This window comes from Odocoileus virginianus, chromosome 4 (genome assembly GCF_023699985.2).
Source record: "Odocoileus virginianus isolate 20LAN1187 ecotype Illinois chromosome 4, Ovbor_1.2, whole genome shotgun sequence".
NCBI lineage: Eukaryota > Metazoa > Chordata > Mammalia > Artiodactyla > Cervidae > Odocoileus > Odocoileus virginianus.
In genome coordinates this window covers 92,958,209-92,981,493 of record NC_069677.1, presented here as the reverse complement: position 1 = coordinate 92,981,493, position 23,285 = coordinate 92,958,209, and the positions used below count along the sequence as shown (strand labels likewise).

General features: G+C 40.6%; 1 protein-coding gene across 2 annotated transcripts in view; it reads right to left on the bottom strand.

Moving 5' to 3' along the window:
- The window catches only part of KCNH8 (potassium voltage-gated channel subfamily H member 8), a 444,848-nt gene that overhangs the window by 176,036 nt on the left and 245,527 nt on the right, over positions 1-23,285 (bottom strand). For both annotated transcript variants that reach the window (XM_070467057.1, XM_070467059.1), the window contains exon 5: positions 17,886-18,126. In XM_070467057.1, the coding sequence (XP_070323158.1) occupies positions 17,886-18,126 (241 nt within the window). The remainder of the gene's footprint in view (positions 1-17,885; positions 18,127-23,285) is intronic.

The window sequence follows — 23,285 nt, the reverse complement described above, 5'->3', positions numbered from 1 at the left end:
GCAACCTATCCCTCCCCCACTCTGTGATGTATTTTTCTTCATGCAGTTCACCACTTCTGATACGTTATTATTGTACTTGCTTTCTCTCTGGTCTCCTATTAGAATATACACGATCCCTATTTGTTTCACAGCTCTATCGACTTCTAAAACAGTACATGGCAAACAATAAGCACTCAGTATAGATTTATGTGGTTAGTGACTAAGTATATTTTTCACAGAGATGTTCAATGCAGTATTTTATTTGAGGGGCAAAAAAATAAAAATTTTCCTAAATGTGTAACAAATAAGACATGATTATGAATACAGACTAGCTCGTTTACAAGATGGAATATCATGCAACTCTTCAATGTTTATAAATACTCATAAAAACACAGAGAAACACATATATTAAAATGTTACTTAAAAAGGATGCACCAAAATTTGTGTAGACTATGATTATAACCACGTGAAAATAAGTAGAGAAAGCAGCAACCAGAAATATTTAATGTTGGAATGGCTGTATTGCAATGGGTGTGTCTGAAGACCATTTGTCTTTCTCCACTATTCCTATTTTAAAGTTTATATAATTAGCATAATATATCTGTAGAGGAGAAAGTAAACTAATCAAGAGTTCTTGAAAGTGCAATGTTTTGATTTGTTAGAACACTACCATTGAGGGTGATTTTGTTCATAGCAAAGAACAGTGAAAATATTTCCAAAAAACCTAGCTTATAGGAAATGATGGTGAATAAAGCACTTCTAATAATCAGACATAAACCTATTATCCTAGCCTAAGGAAAATAAGAATTGCTATTTTTGAATGAATCAAATGAGGAAACATTTTGCTTTGTACTTTCACATGGTTAAGAAAAACACAGTGGTCACCTATCAGTAGCTGATTTATCATAGCACTTCAACTTCCCATGGGACATGGAAATCTAAAGAAGCAAAAATTAAAATGTAGTTTATTTGCAAAACAAATGCAAGGTTAGTTTTTCAGTGCTTAATTACATACTTTTAAGCCAACTTATTTTGGAACTCCTAATAACAATGATGAAATTGAAAAAGCAGTACCTTACTTTTCAATACACTGTCTCCCCCCCTGCCCAAGGCATTCTGACATATAAAATCTCTCTACTTTTAAGATAAGACACAGGATATGGTGTGTTTCTCTGGGAATATGAAGGGGCAGGGTGATTTTCTTTTTTTGGTTTAATTATTGCTATGTTCTCAGGCTTAGACTTATTCAGCAGGAAATGGCTGGTTAAGTCGCCAAATGGGCACTGATTCATCTCCAGTCAATGGTTAATTTTCCATGCAATACATTTCATTTATCTAATACTCCAAATATGTTAACTGTGAATGTAGGCACTGGGAACACTCTGGTAGTTGGGTTAAACTGGCTTCACGAGATGAGGGTGAAATCTGAGCCCAGCTATGAATGTCATCTTGAGTTACTCTTAGAGACCCTGTGACTCCACTCAAGGTCAGTGTGAATGGCCAAACGGAGTAAGGCAGCATACATATGGCTTTGGGATGTGGGCTGTAGCTGTGCAGACGTGAGGATGGAGAGCGGTGTGGGCTTTCGTGGCCACCCTGTATTTAAAAGGCAGAAAGAAACTGACAACGGGGCCAACAGAGGGAGAGAGGATAGGAGGGAAGGACTCAGACACTAAGAGATAAAAAGATGCCAACTAACCAACACTTCTAAATGTGAAGTCTGGAAATATCAGGATGCCCAAATCATTCAGTTGCAGAATTTATTGCAATTCCATCATCACCATGAAATATCAACTTTATTTACTATTCAAAGTCTTTCCCTCCACTATCGAAGTCTATATCTTCAATTGTAAGTCATTTAACTAAGGGGGGAAATAACATCTCTGCACTTTTAAGGAAAACTAAAATAAGTTGGGCTTAGTTGTACAAAGAAATGGCAATAAAATGTCTATACATGACTCCACTGAGATTTATTTCACCCTAACAGAAAATACTCCAATACTTTGGCCACCTGATGCAAAGAACTGACTCATTGGAAAAGCCCCTGATGCTGGGAAAGATTGAGGGCAGGAGGAGAAGGGGACAACAGAGTATGAGATGGTTGGATGGCATCACCGACTCAAAGGACAGGAGTTTCAGTAAGCTCCGGGAGTTGGTGATGGACAGGGAGGCCTGGTGTGCTGCAGTCCATGGGGTCGCAAAGAGTTGGACATGACTGAGCGACTGAACTGAACTGAACAGAAAAAGACACTCAAGAATCCTGAAACAAATCTGTTGAGACTTCATTTTCTATTGGAGAAGAGTGAACTGAAGTTGAATGGGATAAGAACATTATCCCTTGCTTCCAAATTAAATGGAAAAAGGCATATTTACAAAGATTGTGCACATGAAGAGGAGATTGGGGAGAAGTTTTACAAAGCAAACATGTATTTAGAAATACTATTAGAAGTTGAACACAGATCCAATAAAATTCTGAAGCAGTTGAATAGACAAGTTTGTTCCTCTAAAGCTAGTGATTAAGGCTTTAGCTAAGGTCTTCCTTCCTGACTGCACTACTGGAAGCCCAGCTCCCGCTCTCAGGCCTCATAAAAGCTGGGCGGAAGAAAGGAAGAAGAGCTGAAATGCAGATTGTCTCAATTCCTTGTTCCTAGAAGGGCTGATGAAAGATTGGGAAAAGACAGGGGAGTCATCACCTCTAATGTTGTTTGGGAACCATTCAATTTATGCCAGGCCACAGCACTGCAGATTAAAGATACTTGATTTAGGTAGATGTAGGGTGAGAGTATTTGAGATCTGCTCTTAGTTCTTCTAAAGGATGCTGAGCCAAGTCTCCAGGAGGAGCTGATACCCTTAAGTGGTAAATGATTCCCCAGGTACCTGTGCTCCGAAAGCTAAGGATGTGGAGTATTCTGATCTATTTTATTCTTATGAGCAACTGGATTTTCATTATGTATTAAAGAGTGCTGTTTTTCTGAAAATAATGGATATTAAAATAAACCAAGGAAGTACGGGCTTGGTAGTACTCATCACTACTGACTAAAGTGTGAATGATTTTATTTCTTGATATAATTAACTAACTAAATCCTCATAATGATGCTACTGTTTTTCCAATTTACCAGTGAGTTTTAGTCCTAGCTCGGTCAGTAATTAGCTAGATCATGGATAACATGCTTACTCTTTCTCCCCTTTCCTTCTTATACATAAACAAACCTGCCTAGATTATGTCACAAGGTGATAATTAAAATTAAATGGTATGAAGAAATAAGAGTCTGAGACAGCAAAATTTGATGACATGTAGGTGAACAGAAGCATTGGCTAACAAGTACTGCAGACTAAAGGAGAGAGAAATAAAATAATCAGAAACTATGAAAATACAGATGTATACTCATAGGAAATATTGCATTTACAGGAATTCTGTTCTTTTGGCTGGGGTAAAATCATTTGAAGATATATAAATCGTGATCTGAAAGCACTAAACAAATACCAAATGATGGTTGTGATGATTAATACATTAAAGTCAAACCCATGTATTTCTAAAATAGTATCTATGTGTGATACTGTCCCCTCTGAGAACCAGTGGAGTAGAACTACCTAAATCAACACAGCGTATAACCTTAAAAATATAACACTGAGAAAAAAGTGTCATTCTAATATGCATGGGGTGTCTTGCATTGCCATAATGACTGGGGAGGCTCGCTGGTGGGTAGTGGGTAAAACTGCTGGGTGTTCAGACCCAGAGGAGACTACGCAGTATAGGACTGCTCACGACCTCCCAGGACTCTCAGCTTCCTTTTATGACAAAGATAAACGCAGAGTAAACAGAATGTACAATTGCCTACCCTGTTTCCTCTGACCTGTGGCTTTCTGAGGACTTCTTAGAGAGATCAGCTTGATCAGAGTTATAGATTTATGGTGTAGCCTGTGCTTCTAAGCCTTTGTTATAACTGCAGGTATGAAGTATGTGCAAATCACTTCCTAGACAGGCTCATGGTAAAATGACAGGGCAGAAGAAAGAGCATCCTATTTTTTTTGAAACAGATATTGCCCAGTACATGGAGGCGTGGTGAATAGCATAGTGATTTATTTTTTATTTTCAGAGTGATAGATCTATCAGTAATGGAATGTCCAATTAATAGTGGTTCCAATAATAGGAGCGTTACAGTAAATTCCCTACATTCGAACTTACAAGTTGCTCACTTTCAAAGATGCAAACGTGCATTCACACGTCAAATCACGTAAGTTAGTCCACGTGTCTGGCATACACTGTCACGGGCAGGCATCCTGTACCAGAGGTCGTGCTTGTGTGCATTTTACTGTATGGTACCGTATAGTGCGCAGTAGTTCAGTGCCTTTATTTCCAGCCCAGATGTCTGGAAGCGGTGTAGAAGCATCAGGGCTGAGCTGGGGTCCGCTGGTGCTGACGGCCCTTCAGTCTGCCGTCTCCCACCCCTCTTCCTCCTCCGGGCAGTAACTGTTCCTGCCCCTCCACTCGATGCCAGCCCCTCTCTGCCACCTGCTCTACTTCCTACTAGACTGTCAGGTTAAAAATGTTTTCTATTTTTGGCATTTGTTTCTTATGTATTATTTGTGTGAAAAGTATTATAAACCTATTACAATGCAGTACTAAGTACCCAATTGTGTTAGTTGGGTATCTAGGCTAACTTTGTTGAATTTATGAGAAAATTGGACTTAACGAATGTGCTCTCAGAAGGAAAATCATTTATATGTAGGAGACTTAACTGTATTAGACGGCCTAGCAAACAGTCTAGAGGTGCAAAACTTCAACTTCCCGTTCTGCTAGCAACACCTTTTTTCCTATGTCTCTCCTGATAATTAAGGTCAACTGCAGTAGTCCCATATAAATCCTTCCATCCACACATCCCCAGGGGAAAGGAAGAAATAGGCATCTGACTGTTTCCCCCTCACACATCTCTCTTCTTTTCTTCAAGGGAAACGTGATTTCTTAGAAACCCACAGAAATGACCTCTTTCCATCCCACAGGACAGAACTGACCACATACTCACCCCGGCTCCTGAAACGGCTACGGGAAAGGGAACTGCCTCCACTTAGAATGCTTGTCATTAATCCCCTGGGCCTGGGCATATTGCTGCCTACACAAAACTGGGTTCTCTGCGTTGTCAGGAAACTGGGAAGTGATTGTTGGGCCTCTGGGTATACTGCAGTTTCTACAACCAAGAGCTCACAGATTCAAACTATTAATTTCGACATTCATGGAAAAAAGAGAAAGAAGCTGGCATTCTTTCTCTCATTTTCTGCCTCACTGCTATTAATAAAGGAAAACAAGTTGGGTGGAATTTTTCGGAAAATGGAGCCAAGATTATAAACTCTTAGGAAACTTGACCTAAACAACCAGGAGACCTGAGCCTGCCATCACTTGGTGACGGGACCTCGGGCACTAGGCCTCAGTATCTCATCAGTAAAGTAAGAAGGATGGAACTAGATTCATTAACAGCTGGTCGCTTCTCATTGTAAGTTTCTGTAAGGCTCTATATCAGCAACTAAGTTATACATGAGAGTTTTCAAACTAAAGGTAATTTTGTAACCAGCGTGACTGACCCCCAAACCTTGTGCCCTATTGATTCTAAAGAATCAGCGTGTCTTCAGTTCAGTTCAGTTCAGTCGCTCAGTCGCGTCCAACTCTTTGCGACCCCATGGACTGCAGCACGCCAGGCCTCCCTGTCCATCACCAACTCCCGGACTCCACCCAAACTCATGTCCACCGGAGCCAGTGATGCCATCCAACCATGTCATCCTCTGTCATCCCCTTCTCCTCCTGCCCTCAATCCTTCCCAGCATCAGGGTCTTTTCCAATGAGTCAACTCTTCGCATGAGATGGCCAAGGTATTGGAGTTTCAGCTTCAGCATCAGTCCTTCCAATGAACACCCAGGACTAAACTCCTTTAGGATGGACTGGTTGGATCTCCTTGCAGTCCAAGGGACTCTCAAGAGTCTTCTCCAACATCACAGTTCAAAAGCATCAATTCTTTGGCGCTCAGCTTTCTTTATAGTCCAACTCTCTCATCCATACATGTCCACCAGTAAAATCATAGCCTTGACTAGATGGACCTTTGTTGGCAAAGTAATGTCTCTGCTTTTTAATATGCTGTCTAGGTTGGTCATAACTTTCCTTCCAAGAAGTAAGCATCTTAATTTCATGGCTGTAATCACCATCTATAGGGATTTTGGAGCCCACAAAAATGAAGTCAGCTGCTCTTTCCACTGTTTCTCCATCTATTTCCCATGAAGTGATGGGACCGGATGCCGTGATCTTAGTTTTCTGAATGTTGAGCTTTAAGCCAGCTTTTTCCCTCTCCTCTTTCACTCTCATCCAGAGGCTCTCTAGTTCTTCTTCGCTTCCTGCCGTGAGGGTGGCTGACAAACAATGCATTTGCAGAGGAAGAGACTAGATAGGAGAGACCCAAGTTCATCATCACATTTAGATTCTGACAAGCATAATCACACTCAGATGCTTTGTTTATGTGACTCTATCAGGGAAGAGTATTTTTGAGTCAGATTTCCCAAAAGAGGGTTACAGAGTGGTCAGAGAAGAACTAGCTGAGAGGTAAAAATAATTTTAGGAGATGCTGGATTAATCACAGTTAAACAGATTTCTTTACACTGAATTTCTCAGAGAATTTATAATGCTAAAGTATACTATGAATCTCCAAAAGACATATATTACCTCCCAACTTTCATTTTGATTATACATTGATATTTATTTTTCATGGAACATTTAATTTTCCGCCATTTAGCAAATAATCTCATGTGTATATAGTGGTACAAATAACAAAATATTTTGAAAAACATCATTTTTTTTTGCTGTATGAGAATCTTTCCTTCCCAAATATCTTGTTGAACTACTTTTTAACAATTCTGATCCATTGGTTATAATAAGATGCCAATTCAATACAGTGATCTATAAAGAGAATATAAACAACCTGTGAAATAAACCTGTGGGATTTATCGCACACACCACTTTTTGTGTGTGCGTGCCCAGTCACTCAGTCGTGTCTGACTGTGACCCACGGACTGTAGCCTGCCAGGCTCCTCTGTCCACGGAATTCTCCAGACCGGAACACTGGAGTGGGTTGCTGGGCCCTCCCGCAGGGGGTCTTCCTAACCCAGGGATGGAATCCAGGTCTCCTGCATTGCAGGCAGATTCTTTACTGCTGAGTTACTGGGGAAGCTCACATACCACTTTATTTAGTATTAAGCAATACAAACAGTGCCTTCATATTATAAAAATATATTATTAGAGGCAACACACTTTTTATTCCTTGTATTTTGACTTAGTTCTCAATGATCATTTTTAGGCTGCCTTTGTGAAATATTTAGAATAAAGGTTCTGGGGAATGTACTTTTAGAAATGTTGAACTATTTTCCCAGATATTTTATTATAAAATATAGATGGGTTTAAGATCCTTTGAAAGGAGAAAGAGCAGGGGTATAACTGTAGAGAAAGAGCAGAGATGCTTTTAGTGCTTATAAAAATAAGTCAGTCAACTAGGGATTCCAGGCAGAAGTCACACTAAAGCTGTTGGCAAGTCCCAAATTATAAAGTCTGTGCTTGCTTCAGCAGCACACATTGGAAGCTAACCTGCATAAAAACAGGAGTGGGTTTCCACTCTTCTGTCATGCAACTAGTAGGAGACAGGTATTGTTTACCTAGGGAAAACTCTTGCTGTCTGGAACACAGTAGAATTGGCGGTAAGAAAAAACAGCAGAAGGTTTAAGGACAGCTATCAGAGGGGTAAGCCGGACTCTCCTAGTTTAGTAGAGGAAAGTAGCCTTGCAAAAAGAGAGAAAATAACATGTCTTTCTCACAAGTGTTGGTTTTCCTGAGCATAAACAAGACACCATCTATCAATGAGTGTGGAGGAGCAGGAAAGCTTCCAAGCCTAGAGACGCCCAGTATCTAAGAACCGGGAAGACAGAGAAATAAAGTTCAAGGTACAGCCTTGTCTCTATAACAGAGTTGAAAAATAACTGTAATAAATATTCATTAAGCAGATACTCAGGCTTAGGTATGTTGAATGATTGCCCAAGTTCATGAGCACTTTGACGTGATCGTGAGGAGACTTTTTAGAGTCCTGATTTACACTTTTCTTGGGTGGGTAAGCATCAAAGATTAGCAAAGTAAAAGGATATAAAACTAATGGACTGGCATACGGACACACACCCTTTGTCTACAATTTTCATTTTCTTCTTCTGTTTTTCAATTGAGGTAAAATTGACATATAACATTGTATTAGTTTCAGGACTACAATATAATGATTTGATATTTGTATATACTGTGAAATGATCACAATAGGTCTAGTTACCATTAGTCTTTGGTACAAAGTCCCATAATTCTTCACCCTTGTGATGAGACATTTTAACATTTATTCTCCCAGTACCTTTCAATATACAATATAGTATTATTGATTGTAGTCACCATGCTATGCGTTATATCCCCGTGATTTTTTAATTTTATAACTGAAAGTGTGCACCTTTTTGCCCCATTCACATATTCTGCCCACCTCCCAACATCCCGTTCTCAAGCAGGGGTCCACAGCCCCAAGCCCGTGGACAGTCCCCTGCCTGCAGCGTGTTAGGAACCAGACCTCACAGCAGGAGGTGAGCACCGGGTAAGTAGGCCAAGCTCCACCTGCCGCTCCACACTGCTCACATTACCACCCGCACCATCCCCCTGCCCATCCATAGAAGGCTTTCTTCCATGGGACTAGTACCAGGTACCAAGAAGTTTGGGGCCACTGGTCTATGGTAACCACCAATCCGCTCCCTAACGTTTGGTTTTCCATAGTGCCGTGCCCTCAAGGCCCATCCGTGTTTTTGCAAATGGCAACATTTCATCCCTTTTTAAAGGGTGAATAGATGGGGAGACAGTGGAAACAGTGCCAGACTTTATTTTTTGGGGCTCCAAAATCACTGCAGATGGTGACTGCAGCCATGAAATTAAAAGACGCTTACTCCTTGGAAGGAAAGTTATGACCAACCTCGACAGCATATTAAAAAGCAGAGACATTACTTTGCCAACAAAGGCCCGTCTGGTCAAGGTTATGGTTTTTCCAGTGGTCAAGTCTGGATGTGAGAGTTGGACTGTGAAGAAAGCTGAGTGCCGAAAAATTGATGCTTTTGAACTATGGTGTTGGAGAAGACTCTTGAGAGTCCCTTGGACTGCAAGGAGATCCAACAAGTCCATCCTAAAGGAGATCAGTCCTGGGTGTTCATTGGAAGGACTGATGCTGAAGCTGGAACTCCAGTACTTTGGCCACCTGATGTGAAGAGTTGACTCACTGGAAAAGACCCTGATGCTGGGAGGGACTGGGGGCAGGAGGAGAAGCGGAAGACAGAGGATGACATCTCATCCATTAGATCCATTAGATGGCATCACCGACTTGAAGGGCATGAGTCTGAGTAAACTCCAGGAGTTGGTGATGGACAGGGAGGCCTGGCGTGCTGAGATTCATTGGGTCGCAAAGAGTCGGACATGATTGAGCGACTGAACTGAGTATTCTATTGTATATATGGTTTCTCCTTGGTATCCCTGGAGAAGGGATAGGCTACCCACTCATATATTCTTGGGCTTCCCATTTGGCTCAGCTGGTAAAGAATCCACCTGCAATGCTGGAGACCTGGGTTCCATCCCTGGGTTGGGAAGATCCCCTGGAGAAGGGAAAGGCTACCCACTCCAATATTCCGGCCTAGAGAATTCCATGGACTGTATAGTTCATGGGGTCACAAAAAGTCACAAAGAGTCAGACACGACTGAGCAACCTTCACTTCACTCAGTATCTATAAGGGATTGATTGGTTTCAGGATCTCCAGGATACTAAAATCTGTGGATTCTCATGTTTCATAAAAATTGGCATAGTATTTGTGTATAACCTACACATACACTCCCATAAACTTTAAATCATCTCTAGATTAACTACTATAGCTAATACAATGTAAATGCCATGTAAAGACTATTCATTGTAAATACAATGTAAATGTGATGTAAATGGTTGCTGGTATATGACAAATTCAAATTCTGCTTTACGGAAATTTCTAAAAAATTTTTTTTCTTGAATGTTTTTCATCCACAGTTGGTTGAAATTGCAGATGTGGAATCCATAGATACAGAGGCAACACCTTTTTACATCCATCCATCCATCCATGGAAACTTAGGTTACTTCTGTGTCTTGGATATTGTATATAATGCTGCAATGAACACAGAGGCACATATAGCTTTCTGAATTAGTCTCTTCAGATAGTCTATCCTTCAGATACATAACAGGATGCTTTCTCAGTGGCTCAGTGGTAAAGAACTGCCTGCCAATATAGGAGACTCAGGAGATGTGGTTTCAATCCCCAGTTTGGGAAGATCCCCTGGGGGAGGACATGGCAACCCACTCCAGCAGTCTTGCCTGGACAATTCCATGGACAGAGGAGTCTGGCAGGCCACAGTCGATTGGTTATAAAGAATTACACAAGACTGAGCGACTTGAGCACGTATGCACACAAGTGTCAGGAAGTGGAATTACTGTATCTTACAGTTGTTATATTTTAATTTTTTTTTGAGGCATCTCCATACCGTTTTCCACAGTGGCTGCATTAATTTACATTCCCACCAACAGTGTATGAGGTTACCTTTTCTCCACATCCTCACCAATACTTGCTATTCTTGTCTTTTTGATAATAGCCATTTTAACAAGTGTGGTTTTGATTTGCATTTCCCCAGTGATCAGTGATGCTGGTCATCTATATCTCTTTGAAAAAAAAGTCTGTTCATATCCAGTACTCTATTTTTAATTAGATTGTTTTCTATTACTGAGTTGTAATGGATTCTCTATATATTTTGGAATATTAACCTCCTATTGAAAACACAGTTTGCAAATATCTTCTCACACTCATTGGATTGCCTTTTTATTTTTTTTAATGGTTTCCTTCACTGTGCAGAAGTTTTTTGGTTTGATGTAGTCTATTCATCGACTCTTGATTTTGTTGCCCTTGCCTTTGGTGCCAGATCCAAAAAATCCTCACCAAGACTGAAGTCAAGGAGTTTATTGTCCATGTTTTTTTCCTAGGAGTTGTATGGTTTCAGGTCTTACATTCAAGTCTTTAATCAACTTGAGTTAATTTTTGTGCATGGTATAAGATAGTAGCCTATTTTTATTCTTTTGCATATAGCTGTCCCATCTTCCTAATACCACTTATTGAAGATATTGTCATTTATCCATTGAATATTCTTGCCCTCTTTATTGAAAATTAATTGATCATATATGTGTGAGTTTATTTCTGGGCTCTCAGTTTTGTTCCATTAATCTATGTGTCTGTTTTTATGCCCATATGATTAATATACGTCCATTTCTGTGAAAAAGATTTTGGTAGAGGTTGCACTGAATCTGTAGACTGAATAGATAATATAAACATTTAAACAATATTGAATCTTCTGATCCTTGAGTGTAGAATGTCTTTTGATCTATTTGTATCTTCTTCAATTCTTTCATCAATGTCCCAAAGATTTCATTCTATAGGTCTTTTATCTCTTGGTTAAGTTTATTCCTTGATACTTTATTCTGTTTTTCTGCAATTGTAAGGGGAATTGTCTTCTTAATTTCTCTTTTTGATAGTTCGTTGTTAGTGCATAAAAATACAACAGATTTTTGTAAATTGATTTTGTACTCCCACAAATCCCCCAAATTTGCTACTAGTTCTGATACTTCTTTGGTGGGATCTTTAAGATTTTTCTAGACATAAAAGCATATCATGTGCAAATAACTTTAGTTCTTCATTTCCAGTTTGGATGGCTTTCACTACCATGTCTTGCCTAAATGCTCTGGCTAGGACTTCTACCATTATGTCAAAAAATAGTCATTAAAATGGTTTTTTTTGTCTTGCTCCTGATCTTAGAGGAAAAGCTTTCAGAGACTATACTATGATGTTAGCTGTGGGATTATCATATATGGCCTTTATTAGGTTGAGGTACATTTCCTCTATGCCCACTTTGTTAGGAGGTATTTCTTTATCATAATGAATGTTAGCTATTTTGGAATGCTTTTTCTGCATCTGTTATGATGATCATGTGATTTATATTCTTTTTGTTGATGTGGTGTATCATAGTGATTGTTGTTTAGATGTTGAATCCTTCTTACATCCCTGAAATAAATTCCACTTGGTCATGTGTATTCTTATAATGTTTTGTTGAATCTGTCTTGCTGATATTTTGTTGAGGATTTTTACATATATGTTTATAAGGAATAGTAGCCTATAATTTTCTTGTGTGTGTGTGTGTGGTGCCCTTTGTGTTTAAGTATCAGGGTAATGAGTTTGATGTTTCTGAGTTTGATAAAATGAGTTTGATTTTTGAGAAGTTTGAGAAGAATACATATTTAATCTTCTTTGCGTGCCTGGTAGAATTCACCAATGAAGCCACTTGGTCTTGGACTTCTGTTTGTTGGATAGGTTTTGATTTCTGATTCAGTCTCCTTACGATTAATTTGTCTATTCAGGCTTTCTCTTTCTTCATAACTCAGTCTTGGAAGATTATATGTTTCGAGAAATTTACCCGTTTCTCCTAGGTTGGCTGGTTTGTTGGCATATAACTGTTCACAACAGTCTCTTCTGATCTTTGCATTTCTTTGGTATCGGTTGTGTCTTCTCCTGTTTCATTTCTAATTCCATTTGAGCTTCTCCTTTTTTATTTCCTTAGTGAATCTAGCTAATGGTTTGTCAATTTTATCTTTTCAAAGAACCAGTTCTTAGTTTCACTGATCTTTTCCATTTTCTTTTTAGTCTCTATTTCATTTATTTCTTCTCTAATGTTTTTTTCTGTCTTTTTCTAAAATAAGGTTTTGCTTATTCTTTTTCTAGTATTTTGGGGGTGAAAAGTTAGGTTCTTTATTTGAGATTTTTCTGTTTCTAGAGGTCATCTTATATCACTATGAATTTCTTCTCTTTTAGAACTATTTTTGTTGCATTCAATAGATTTTGGTACATTGTATTTTCATTTGTTTCAAGGAATTTTTTTATTTCTCCTTTGATTGTTTCATTGATTCATTTACTGTTCAGTAGCATGTTGTTTAATCTCCACACATTTAAGATTTTTCATTTTCTTCTTATTCTTATTGTATCTGATTTCTAGTTTCATACCATGGGTTCAGGAAAAAAATGCTTCCTTTGACTTCAATCTCCTTTACCTTATTGAGATTTGCTATGTGGCCTAACATATGATCTATCCTTGAGAAGAATGTGTATTCTGCTACTTTTGGATAGAATGCTCTGTATATATGTATTCATTGCATCTGGTCTAATGTGCTAAGGCCAATGCTTCCTTCTTGATTTCCTTTGTGAATGATCTATCCATTGATGTAAGTGAAATAATAACGTCCCTTAGTATTATTGTATTGCTTTCTACTTCTCCCTTTAGGTCTGTTAATATTTGTTTTATATATTTAGGTGCTTCTATTACTCACTGGAAAAGACCCTTGGGGGGGGATTGGGGGCAGGAGGAGAAGGGGACGACAGAGGATGAGATGGCTGGATGACATCACTGAGTCGATGGACATGGGTTTGAGTAAACTCCAGGAGTTGGTGATGGTCAGGGAGGCCTGGCGTGCTGTGGTTCATGGGGTCACAAAGAGTTGGACACGACTGAATGACTTAACTGAACTGAACTGATGTTGAGTGCATAAATATTTATTAATGCAAATGTTGTATTCTCTTGCTGGACTTATCCCTTTCTCTTATGTAATGCCTGTCTTTGTCTCTTACTATCATCTTTGTTTTAAAGTCTATTTTGTCGGATATAAGCATAGTTACCCCAGCTTTCTTTTTGTTTCCATTTGTGTGAAGCATCATTTCCATTCCATCACTTTCAGTCTCTGTGCCATTACATTTACCATGAGTTTCTCTTGTAGGTAGTATGAAGATAGGTCTTATTTATTTATCCATTCAGCCATTCTATGTATTTTGATTGGAAGATTTAGTCCATGTACAAACTAATTATCAATGGTTATGTACTTATTGCTGTTTTGTTAATTGCTTTCTGACTGTTTTGTAGTTCTTTGTGTTTTCATCTTCTCCTCTTCTCTTTCCTTGTGTTCTAGTGGTTTCTTTATGATTAAATTCCTTTCTCATTCATTACCTTTTTGTGTATCTACTATAGGCTTTTGCTTCATGGTTAGCATGAGGTTCACATGACAGCCTAAACATAGAATGGTCTACTTAAGTTGACAACAAGTCAAGTTTGAGCATATTCTAAAACTCTGTTTTTACTATCCACCCATGTATTCTCTTTTTGATGTCACAGTTTATATCTTTTTATTTTGTGTATCCCTTAATTATTATAGCTTTTTTAAACTACCTTTATCTTTTAACCATATAAGCTTTAAAAATGACTATGAAATACCTTTACTATATATTTACCTTTACTGATAGAATTTTTACTTTCATATAATTGTATTACTAATTACTACTCTTAGAAGTCCATTTACACTTCCTGTAAGACCATTTTAGTGGTATGAACTTTAGCTTTTGTGTGTCTGGAAACCATCTTTCCTTTGATTCTGAATGACACTCTTGCTGGGTAGATTATTCTCGTTTGGAAATTTTTCCCTTTCAGCACTTTGAATATATCATGTCACTCTCTTCTGACCTGCAAAGCTTCTACTGAAAAATCTTCTGAAAGTCTTATGGGGTTGTCCCAGTGCACAAGTTGTTTTACGCTTGCTGCTTTTGAGATTCTCTCTTTAAGTTATGACATTTTAATGAAAACATGTCTAGGTGTGGATCTTTCGGGGTTCATCTTTTTGGAATTCTCTGGGTCTGAATCTGGATGTCTATTTCCTTCTCCAGCTTTATAAAGCTTTTAGCCATTATTTCTTCAAATAAGTTTTCTGCCCCTTTCTCTTTTCCTTTTCCTTCTGGACTCTCTAATGCAAATGTTATTTTGCTTGAAGTTGTCCCATAGGGAGCCATCTTCACTTTTTGGCATTATTTTTTTCTTTTTCCTGCTCTCTTTGAGTGAATTCTACTGCCCTGTCTCCAGATCACTGATTCTTTCTCCTGCTTCAGTTAGTCCACCATTGAATTCCTCTAGTGTATTTTCCAGTTCAGTTATTGTATTCTTCAGCTATGTGACATCTTATATTTTCATCTCTTTGTTGAAATTCTCACTGTGTTCATCCATTCTTTTCTGAGTTTGGTGAGCATCTTTATGACATTCCTTTGAACTTTTCACATAATCAATTATTATTTTTACTTCATCAAGGGTTTCCCGACCCCCCCCCCCCCCCCGGGTTTTTCTTATTCTTTTATTTGAAACATATTCCTCTGTTTCTTAGTTCTGCCTGTTTCTATTTGTTTCTATGCATTAGTCAAAACAGCTACCTTTTCCAGTCCTGACGGAGAGACTTGGTGCAGGGGATGAAACTTCTTGCTCAACCTTGCCCCGAGTCTTGATTTTCTCTTGACAGATTGAATTTGTTAAGTGTGCTGAATGCCTGTGTTCCCAAGGGAGGAACTCAGCACCTAGTTTCAGGCTGATTGGAAGTTAGATCCTCAGGCAGAAGCTTTAAAAGTATGAAAATATACATCATCCTCTGAGACTTCAGTTGTAAACTCTGCTGACCTCTAGACCAGTCAATTTGGAGGTATCCCTCTGGTGACAGTTGCAAAAACCAGGGCTTCCGATGATCTACAAGCTCTTCACTGGGCAGTACTAATGAGCTCTAGCACAGCCAAGGAAGAACAGACACAGAGAAGGGATCCCTCTTCAGTCCATAGATGTGCAGCAACCCTGAAGCCTGCCCTTCAGGTTGAAGCTCTCGACGCGTAGGTGGATATTTTTCACAGGAAGATCTGGCGTGTGTTCCACTCTGTGCTGTGCCGTGCCTTAGGGGCCGTGGCTCTCGGATTGTTTTAGTCCCATGGGGCCCAGAAACACCGGTTCCCCTGGCCACCAGAGCAGGCAGTCGTGGAGTACGCACGAGTGACTTTTAGGGCAGTGGACAACTGAAGGAGTGGGGTGTGCCCGTCAGCAGTAGCTAACAGGAGCACAAAAATGGTGCCCACAGGCCACTCAGCCCCTGGAGAGGCCCCCCTCCCCGGCTTCTGTCCCTTCAGCAGATACTTTAAGATTAGCTAGTAAATCTCCTGCACGTATGTTCTAGGCACTTTTCAAACTACTGCTTGAACAGTTGGTCCCAGGGTGTCTAGGTCTGCAGCTGAGCCTTTTAAGAGTGGCATTTCTGTCCCTACAGCCGTTTGAGTCTTCCGGATGCAAGCCCCTTTGACTTTCAAAGTCAGATGTTAGAGGGGCTTGTCTCTCAGGTGAGGTCTCAGGAACTGGGGTCCTGGTGCTGACCACAAGCCCCTTCACTCTTCAGGAAGACGCTCCTTATGCTCGCTGGCCTTCCAGGTGCCGGCTTCCACACCGGCAGTGTGGTTTTGGAGAGACCATATCTCTGCCTCATCTACCTTCTTGATGTGGGCCTTTTATCCTTTTTTTAAGAAGGAGCTGTTCAGCTAGTATTCTGCTCTGTTTTCGAGGAAATTGTTCCTTATGCAGCTGTGGATTTGGTGTTTCCATGGGAGCAGGTGAATTCAGACTTTTCCTACACGGTCATCTTGAAACACATCTTGCACAATTCTACTTCAAACTAGAATGTTATTTGCCATCTAACAGTGATTTAATATTCCTCTGCGGTTTTTTTCTTCCAATAAAGAATAGTTTAAGTTAAAGAAAGATAAATTTCTCTGAGTTGTTAGCCTCACCAAGATACCTAACTAGACAACATTGCCACCTGGTGGTCGAAACAAACTGCGGCCCTCACCTTTGGGGTGGGCGCTGGGGTCTGAGGGGCCTAGGAAATGCACGCTAACTGTGATGCCAAAATCACACCAAGGGCATGAAACTCTTGCAGAGCAAACACGTGCTGACATTCCATTGGAGAACCCAAAACTGCACCAGTTCCACAGAGAAAAATGTACTGTATCCATTGAAACAAGCTTTTGACTTGCTTGTTTACTTCGTTTTCTTTGCACTTTTAGGATTCACTTTTTTCAGTCCCTTGTTCACCTACTGCTTGAAAACATTTTCAGTTGTCTCATCTTTACAGAAAGGATGTTACCCTACATACATCACCATGACCAGGTAAAGATGCAGGAGTCGGGTTGCTAACGGTGCTCAGAAACTCCACAGGGGATCAGTCTGAGCCTGTGATAAGAATGATCTAGAATAATCGAGCAAGAGCTTGGCTGTGGTCTACACAAGATGGAACTTAGAAGGACAGAAAGCTAGGAGGCTGAGAAGCGTGGAGCAGATGCAGCTTCAACTGAGATTCCCGATGTTTTAGAGATAAATATTCTTAGCAGACATCCCTCAGAGCCTCTGCTTCAGGTAAAGTCAGAGCTCAGTGCTTCTGATGATTGACTAGGAAGTTTATGTAATCTGTTGTTTCTGCAACTAGACCACCTGTGGCAACCACCATCAGGTTCCCGAAAGGCACAGATGGGCTTGAAGGAACACGCCCAGGATGGACCATTACCAGGATGCCACTGATGTGTGCTTGCCAAGCCTCATCTCTGACCCTGTGCAGGTAAGACCATCACAGGGGCTGAGAGGACAAAACAGAACAGCCATTAAGTCTTTTTCAGCCTGCTTTTGATGAAATAAGGATAGAAACAAAGAACATCAGTGTAGATGTCTGCACAAAGGAACCATGAGAAAGCTGGAAGAGGTAATTTTCAGAAATCCAAATTGTGCTTCTCCAAAATTTGCATCAAGAGGCTGAGTTATGCCCATGCAAATGGATCTTAGCTCAAATTCATGTTACAAAAATCTGGAACACATCTGTCTTCCCCTATGCAAATCTCCTAGAAAAACAGCCATTGGTTCTTACCTATAATAAAAAGAATCTCCACTGCAATGTCACTGACTGTTGTGCTCCGCGTCGTCGACAGGTCATCATTGCCAATGAAGCAAACGTTGTAAGGTACCGTCACGGCAACATAAAACGTCGCCAGCAGAATAAGCCAGTCCCAGCCGGCTTTGAAAGTGCTAAAATGCAAAAGTATGAATTTGGACTTTTTTGCGTCAGAAACTTTATACTCCGGAAATGCTGGTTTGTCTACAAAAACATTCTGTGGATAAAGACAAAGAGAAGAGAAGAGAGAAACACAACATCAGAAATAAGGAACAGGGAGAATTATTTAGAAACACATATCATGGTATTAGATCTTACAAGAGACATTTAGAAGCTGGTAATGCAAAAAAAATAGAGGTGTGTAAATTAAAACTGGGCAGGGATCTTTGTTATAAGTAATAGGAAAATGCAGAGTGTAGTCACCCATGTTAATATGTGAGTTATCTAGACTTCTGTTCATGAAGAGTAAAAAGATCATTATCTAAAACGTCACCTAGAAACATCCAAAGTTGCAAGTATAATCCTACATACATCATAAACACCAGATACAGCTAGGCTCCTACTGTCATGGGGACATTCCATATACTTATAGTTTTGAGAAGACAGTCATTATGTAAAGAATATATTGGACCTGAAATTCTAATAACAGCAAGGGTGCCATTTTTTTTTCTAGCAAGGATAGAGCTATATGATCAAATTTGATTGTAAATAGCTGTTAACACATCTTTCAAAATACAACCAGATTGTACTGACTACTTGCATTATGGTTGTTGGTGAAGCTTCCAACTGGGAACCCAAACCTCACAACCTTGATGGACACGGGTTTATTCTGACACTGGCTTGCCCTTGTTAAGATGGCAAAGTGAAAAACAGTTACTTCACAGTTATTATTCAAGTCATGGGAGGAGAAAAGCAATGTTCACTGTGCAGCTGATTAAATGCAGAAGAATAGCTGGAGTTTTTATAACTGCAAAAGCACTCCATTTTGAAAGCAGTCCAAATTGATGAACAATTCCCTTTATTGCGATGAGACAAAGGGAGGCCCAACAATAGGGTGTGGGGAAATTTGACAGCCTATGACCAGATACTTGCGCACCTTGCTTTGACCTCAATTAATGAGAATCACAAGCTAGGTAATGGAAACTTAGAATTGAAAGTTACACTGAATGAACAGAACAGTTAGAAGTTCTGGAGTGTATGTTACTTGCAGGTTGCTGTGTGTTTTTTTCTTTCAGGGATTGAGGGAAGAGTAAATTAATATGGTATGTTCAGGGATCCCTAAAGTACCTGGGGAATCAAGAAAGGTTCAGAGCAGTCAGGAGCATGAGCTCTTCGTGTTGACTCTCTGGAGGCCAAACACTTCTGCTCCCTTAGCATGAACGCTGCTTCTGTCTTGTGTCTCTCCTTGGCAGGCGTTTACAACAAATGCTTCTACTTCTGGTGAATATTCTCAGTCAGCCCACTCGGGCACTTCATGAACCCAGGATCTGAGGGGAGATTGCTGCCCCCCTTCCTGACTGTACTTTCCTGCCCATCTGCCACTGTGTCTATGCTCCACTCAACCCCACGACTTGACCTGCCTCCTTCGCTTCATTCTTTTGCTTTTGGAACAAGTTCCAAAGGTAGATTATGCCATAAAATTCAGAGAGGAAGAAGGAAGTAACACCTGTCGGGCTTCTCATCAGAGCTGATGCAGGTGCAGAAAAGAGATTTAGGGGCCTTAAGAGACTTAGAGTCTCAAGGTTGACAAGCACTCGTATTTACGATAGAACGGGACAGAGTCCAATATGATTTTTTCCCAAATATTTACTATAATAACATATTACCAAAAGCCATGGAAGAATATCTCAGTTTTTATCCAAATAAGTCTTTTTCTATCATGTTATAGAAATGAAATTCTGACTTTGTTTCAGAAGGAAGCCAGCTCCAGGAGTGAAGGCTGTGAAAACTCAAGAAGCAAAATATTTTTTCATTTGAAGTATGTTGCATTATATGAAGCATTAGTGGTGCCGTTGCAAAGGTCAACAATGTAATGGTTATCTTCAAAAATCAGAAAATAAATCATACCACTTCATTTTTATAGGCTACTCAAAATACATTAAAGTATTTTAAAAGATACTGAGAATCCAATGCATCTCAGCTTAGACTTAAACTTTAAAAGGTTTCTCATTCAAATTCTACATTCATCTTGACACAAGCAGGATTGAAAAAAGAGTGCAAAAAGAGACACCTTTCTACTCCCACTACTCTGTTTATGAAGTTTTATCAAAAACCTTTTGAATGGAAGAAATTTCTTACAATTGGAAAGTGTACTTTTAGCAAATATGGAGAAAAAGGCATATTTATAACCCTGAAATATATGAAGTTTGCCTACAGAATAATACAGCCATTCTCAATTTTAGTTATCTATCATGTATTAATTTAGAATCATATTCTTTAGTAGAAATGGTGTTTGGGTTGTTTAACATCTACCATGCATAGCCGCTCAGTCGTGTCTGACTCTCTGCGACCCCATGGACTACAGCCCACCGGTCTCCTCTGTCCATGAGGTTCTCCAGGCAAGAATTCTGGAGTGGGTTGCCATGCCCTCCTCCAGGGGATCTTTCCGACCCGGGTCTCCCGCACTGCAGGCGGATTCTTTACCAGCTGGCACACCAGGGAAGCCCAAGAACCCTGGAGTGTGTAGCCCATCCCTTCTCCAGGGGATCTTCCTGACCCAGGAATTGGGCCGGGGTCTCCCGCATCGCAGGCGGATTCTCTACCAGCTGGGACAGCAGGGAAGCCCAAGAACCCTGGAGTGCGTAGCCCATCCCTTCTCCAGGGGATCTTCCTGACCCAGGAATTGGGCCGGGGTCTCCCGCATCGCAGGCGGATTCTTCACCAGCTGGCACACCAGGGAAGCCCAAGAAGCCTCGAGTGCATAGCCCATCCCTTCTCCAGGGGATCTTCCTGACCCAGGAATTGGGCCGGGGTCTCCCGCATCGCAGGCGGATTCTTTACCAGCTGGCACAGCAGGGAAGCCCAAGAACCCTGGAGTGTGTAGCCCATCCCTTCTCCAGGGGATCTTCCTGACCCAGGAATTGGGCCGGGGTCTCCCGCATCGCAGGCGGATTCGTTACCAGCTTCCAGGATCCTCTCCCTGCCACTAATAAAAACCGGTTGTAGGGCGCCGCCGTCTTTCTTATGACTAAGACACGTTGACTAAGAGAAGACGCTGGCTGCCGTGTTCCGCGAAAAGTGGCAGCGCCAGAACCGGGGTCGCTGCAGAAAGGATGGGAGCAGGTCCGTCTCAATTGTCTGTGCCACCCACAGGCAAAAGCTGGGCCAGCAGGACTTCCCTGCCAATCCAGCGGTTAAGACTCCGAGCTTCCACCATAGCGGGCCCAGGGTTTGATCCCTGCTCTGGGAACTAAGATCCCACATGCCACAAGGAGTGCGTGCATGCTCAGTCATTTCCAACTGTTTGAGTATGTATTATTAACTCAGTGGTTAAGGCCAAAGCCTAATCAAGACTAACTATTCCCTAAACTATTTCTGCAACATGTCTTTGAAATCAACTTCTGAATGAACAAAGGGATGGGGAAATTTTCCTACAGTGATCACGGTGAGCGACTGCAGGGTAGCGTATGCCTTCCATGAGCACCAGCCCAGAGCCCGTCAGTCATATTTGGGCATCCTTTCCAGCTCTCAACGCTGCCATGGGGTCTTTTGAGTTGAAGGCACTTGCATCACCCCAATGTCATTGAATAGAATAACCAGTCAAGGAAACCAGAAATTAAAAACTGTTTCCAAAGTTAGAGCCAGGACTGAAGGGCATTAGTTATATTGTGATTCTCAGAGCTTGCTAAGGGCCGGATGAGCTAATCTGTTCCAAGTTGAATCACATATTCCTATTGCCCAGAAGGGCACCAGAGGAGAAGCAGGGTAGGGGCAGGAGCACTGTGGCTGAGTCAGGGGATTCACGGTTGGGCCCCACACCTGCTGGTTCTGCTTCTGATATTTCAAATAAATTGTTCTTTCCCATCATTAAAATGGAACGAATAAAAATCATATCAGTCCTGGCTTGCTGTAAGAATCCGATAATATGATAACAGCAAAGGGGGTTTGTAAATAGCAAAGACCTACAAGAATATTAAGAAATCTTTTTTTTTTTTTTTTTGGTCACTTGAATGTTAATATATTCAGAATTTCCCGAAGCCTGATTGTTTAGCCAATAAACTGGATTGTTGTTCCCCCTTCTCTAGTCTTTCTGCTATCTTTTAGCATTCAGCTCTGTTCTCCTTGAAATAAGATGGTGAACAGGGCTCGTCCTGACTCCACATTTCCTTTTCAGAAATACTGTTCTACTTGTATTGTCAGAGTCTCCATGTTGATTAGACATCCTTCGTTACCATGTAGTACTTTAATGTTCCATCCTGATGTGTGTAATTCTTAAATAAACACAATTTAGCAAATTAGCCAAGTAGTGGGAGTTATGATTTTTTAAATAAGATTTTTAAGTGCTGTTCTGTACTTTGTTGAATCAGAAGGGGAAAAACAGCATGTTCTGTAAATGCATTTTAAGCTCACTAAAGCTTGGTACATTTAAATGACTGGACTACAGGCTAGAAGAGTGTCTTCTTTCAGCATTACAGAATCTCAGGCTAATATTTGTTTAGGTGCTTTGCTGGCTGGTTTGCATAGAATAAAGGCCAGGTGTGGTTACATTTGTTTCTTCCTAGAACTTATATCGTCACTAAGGCTAACTTGGTAAAGGAAAGCAGGTGTAACAAGGAACCAGAAGGATTCATGGATCCAGTGGTGAGCCATGTTTCAGGTCTATCCCTGGATTCTCAGGAAGTCAATGTGACACACAGGTGTCCCTGGAGAGCCTTTATATTCAGCCAAGACAAACTAAACCAAATGTGACTCTTGAGAGCGGTACCCACAGGTCAGCACCAGCACAGATGGGGGCAAACAGTGCGGCTTCCAGAGGAAATCCCTCTGAGGCAGAGCCGGCTCTGTACCCTTGCATGGGAGATGGCAGTCCACCCCGGGCTCTGTTCACGAAACTCAGACAAGAGGATACTTTGTGCGTCCCAAGCAAGAATGTTTTAGCAAACTGTTTACAGGCCAGACTAGATAGATCTGAGTTCTCCATGTAAAATGAGATGCCAAAGAAGCTCCTGTATCCCTAACTCCCAGAGCCTAAGCACCTGAGGTCAATTCCAAAATAGCTCTGGTTGTTTCACATGATTTTTCTAAAGTCACTGGCAAGTCAGACATTGAGTCTTGATGTCTGACCCCCATAGTCAGACATATCCCCAAAGTTGTATGCTCTGGAGATTTCACCATGTAGATTAATGACATTACCAAGATTTGAAAAATCACCTTTGA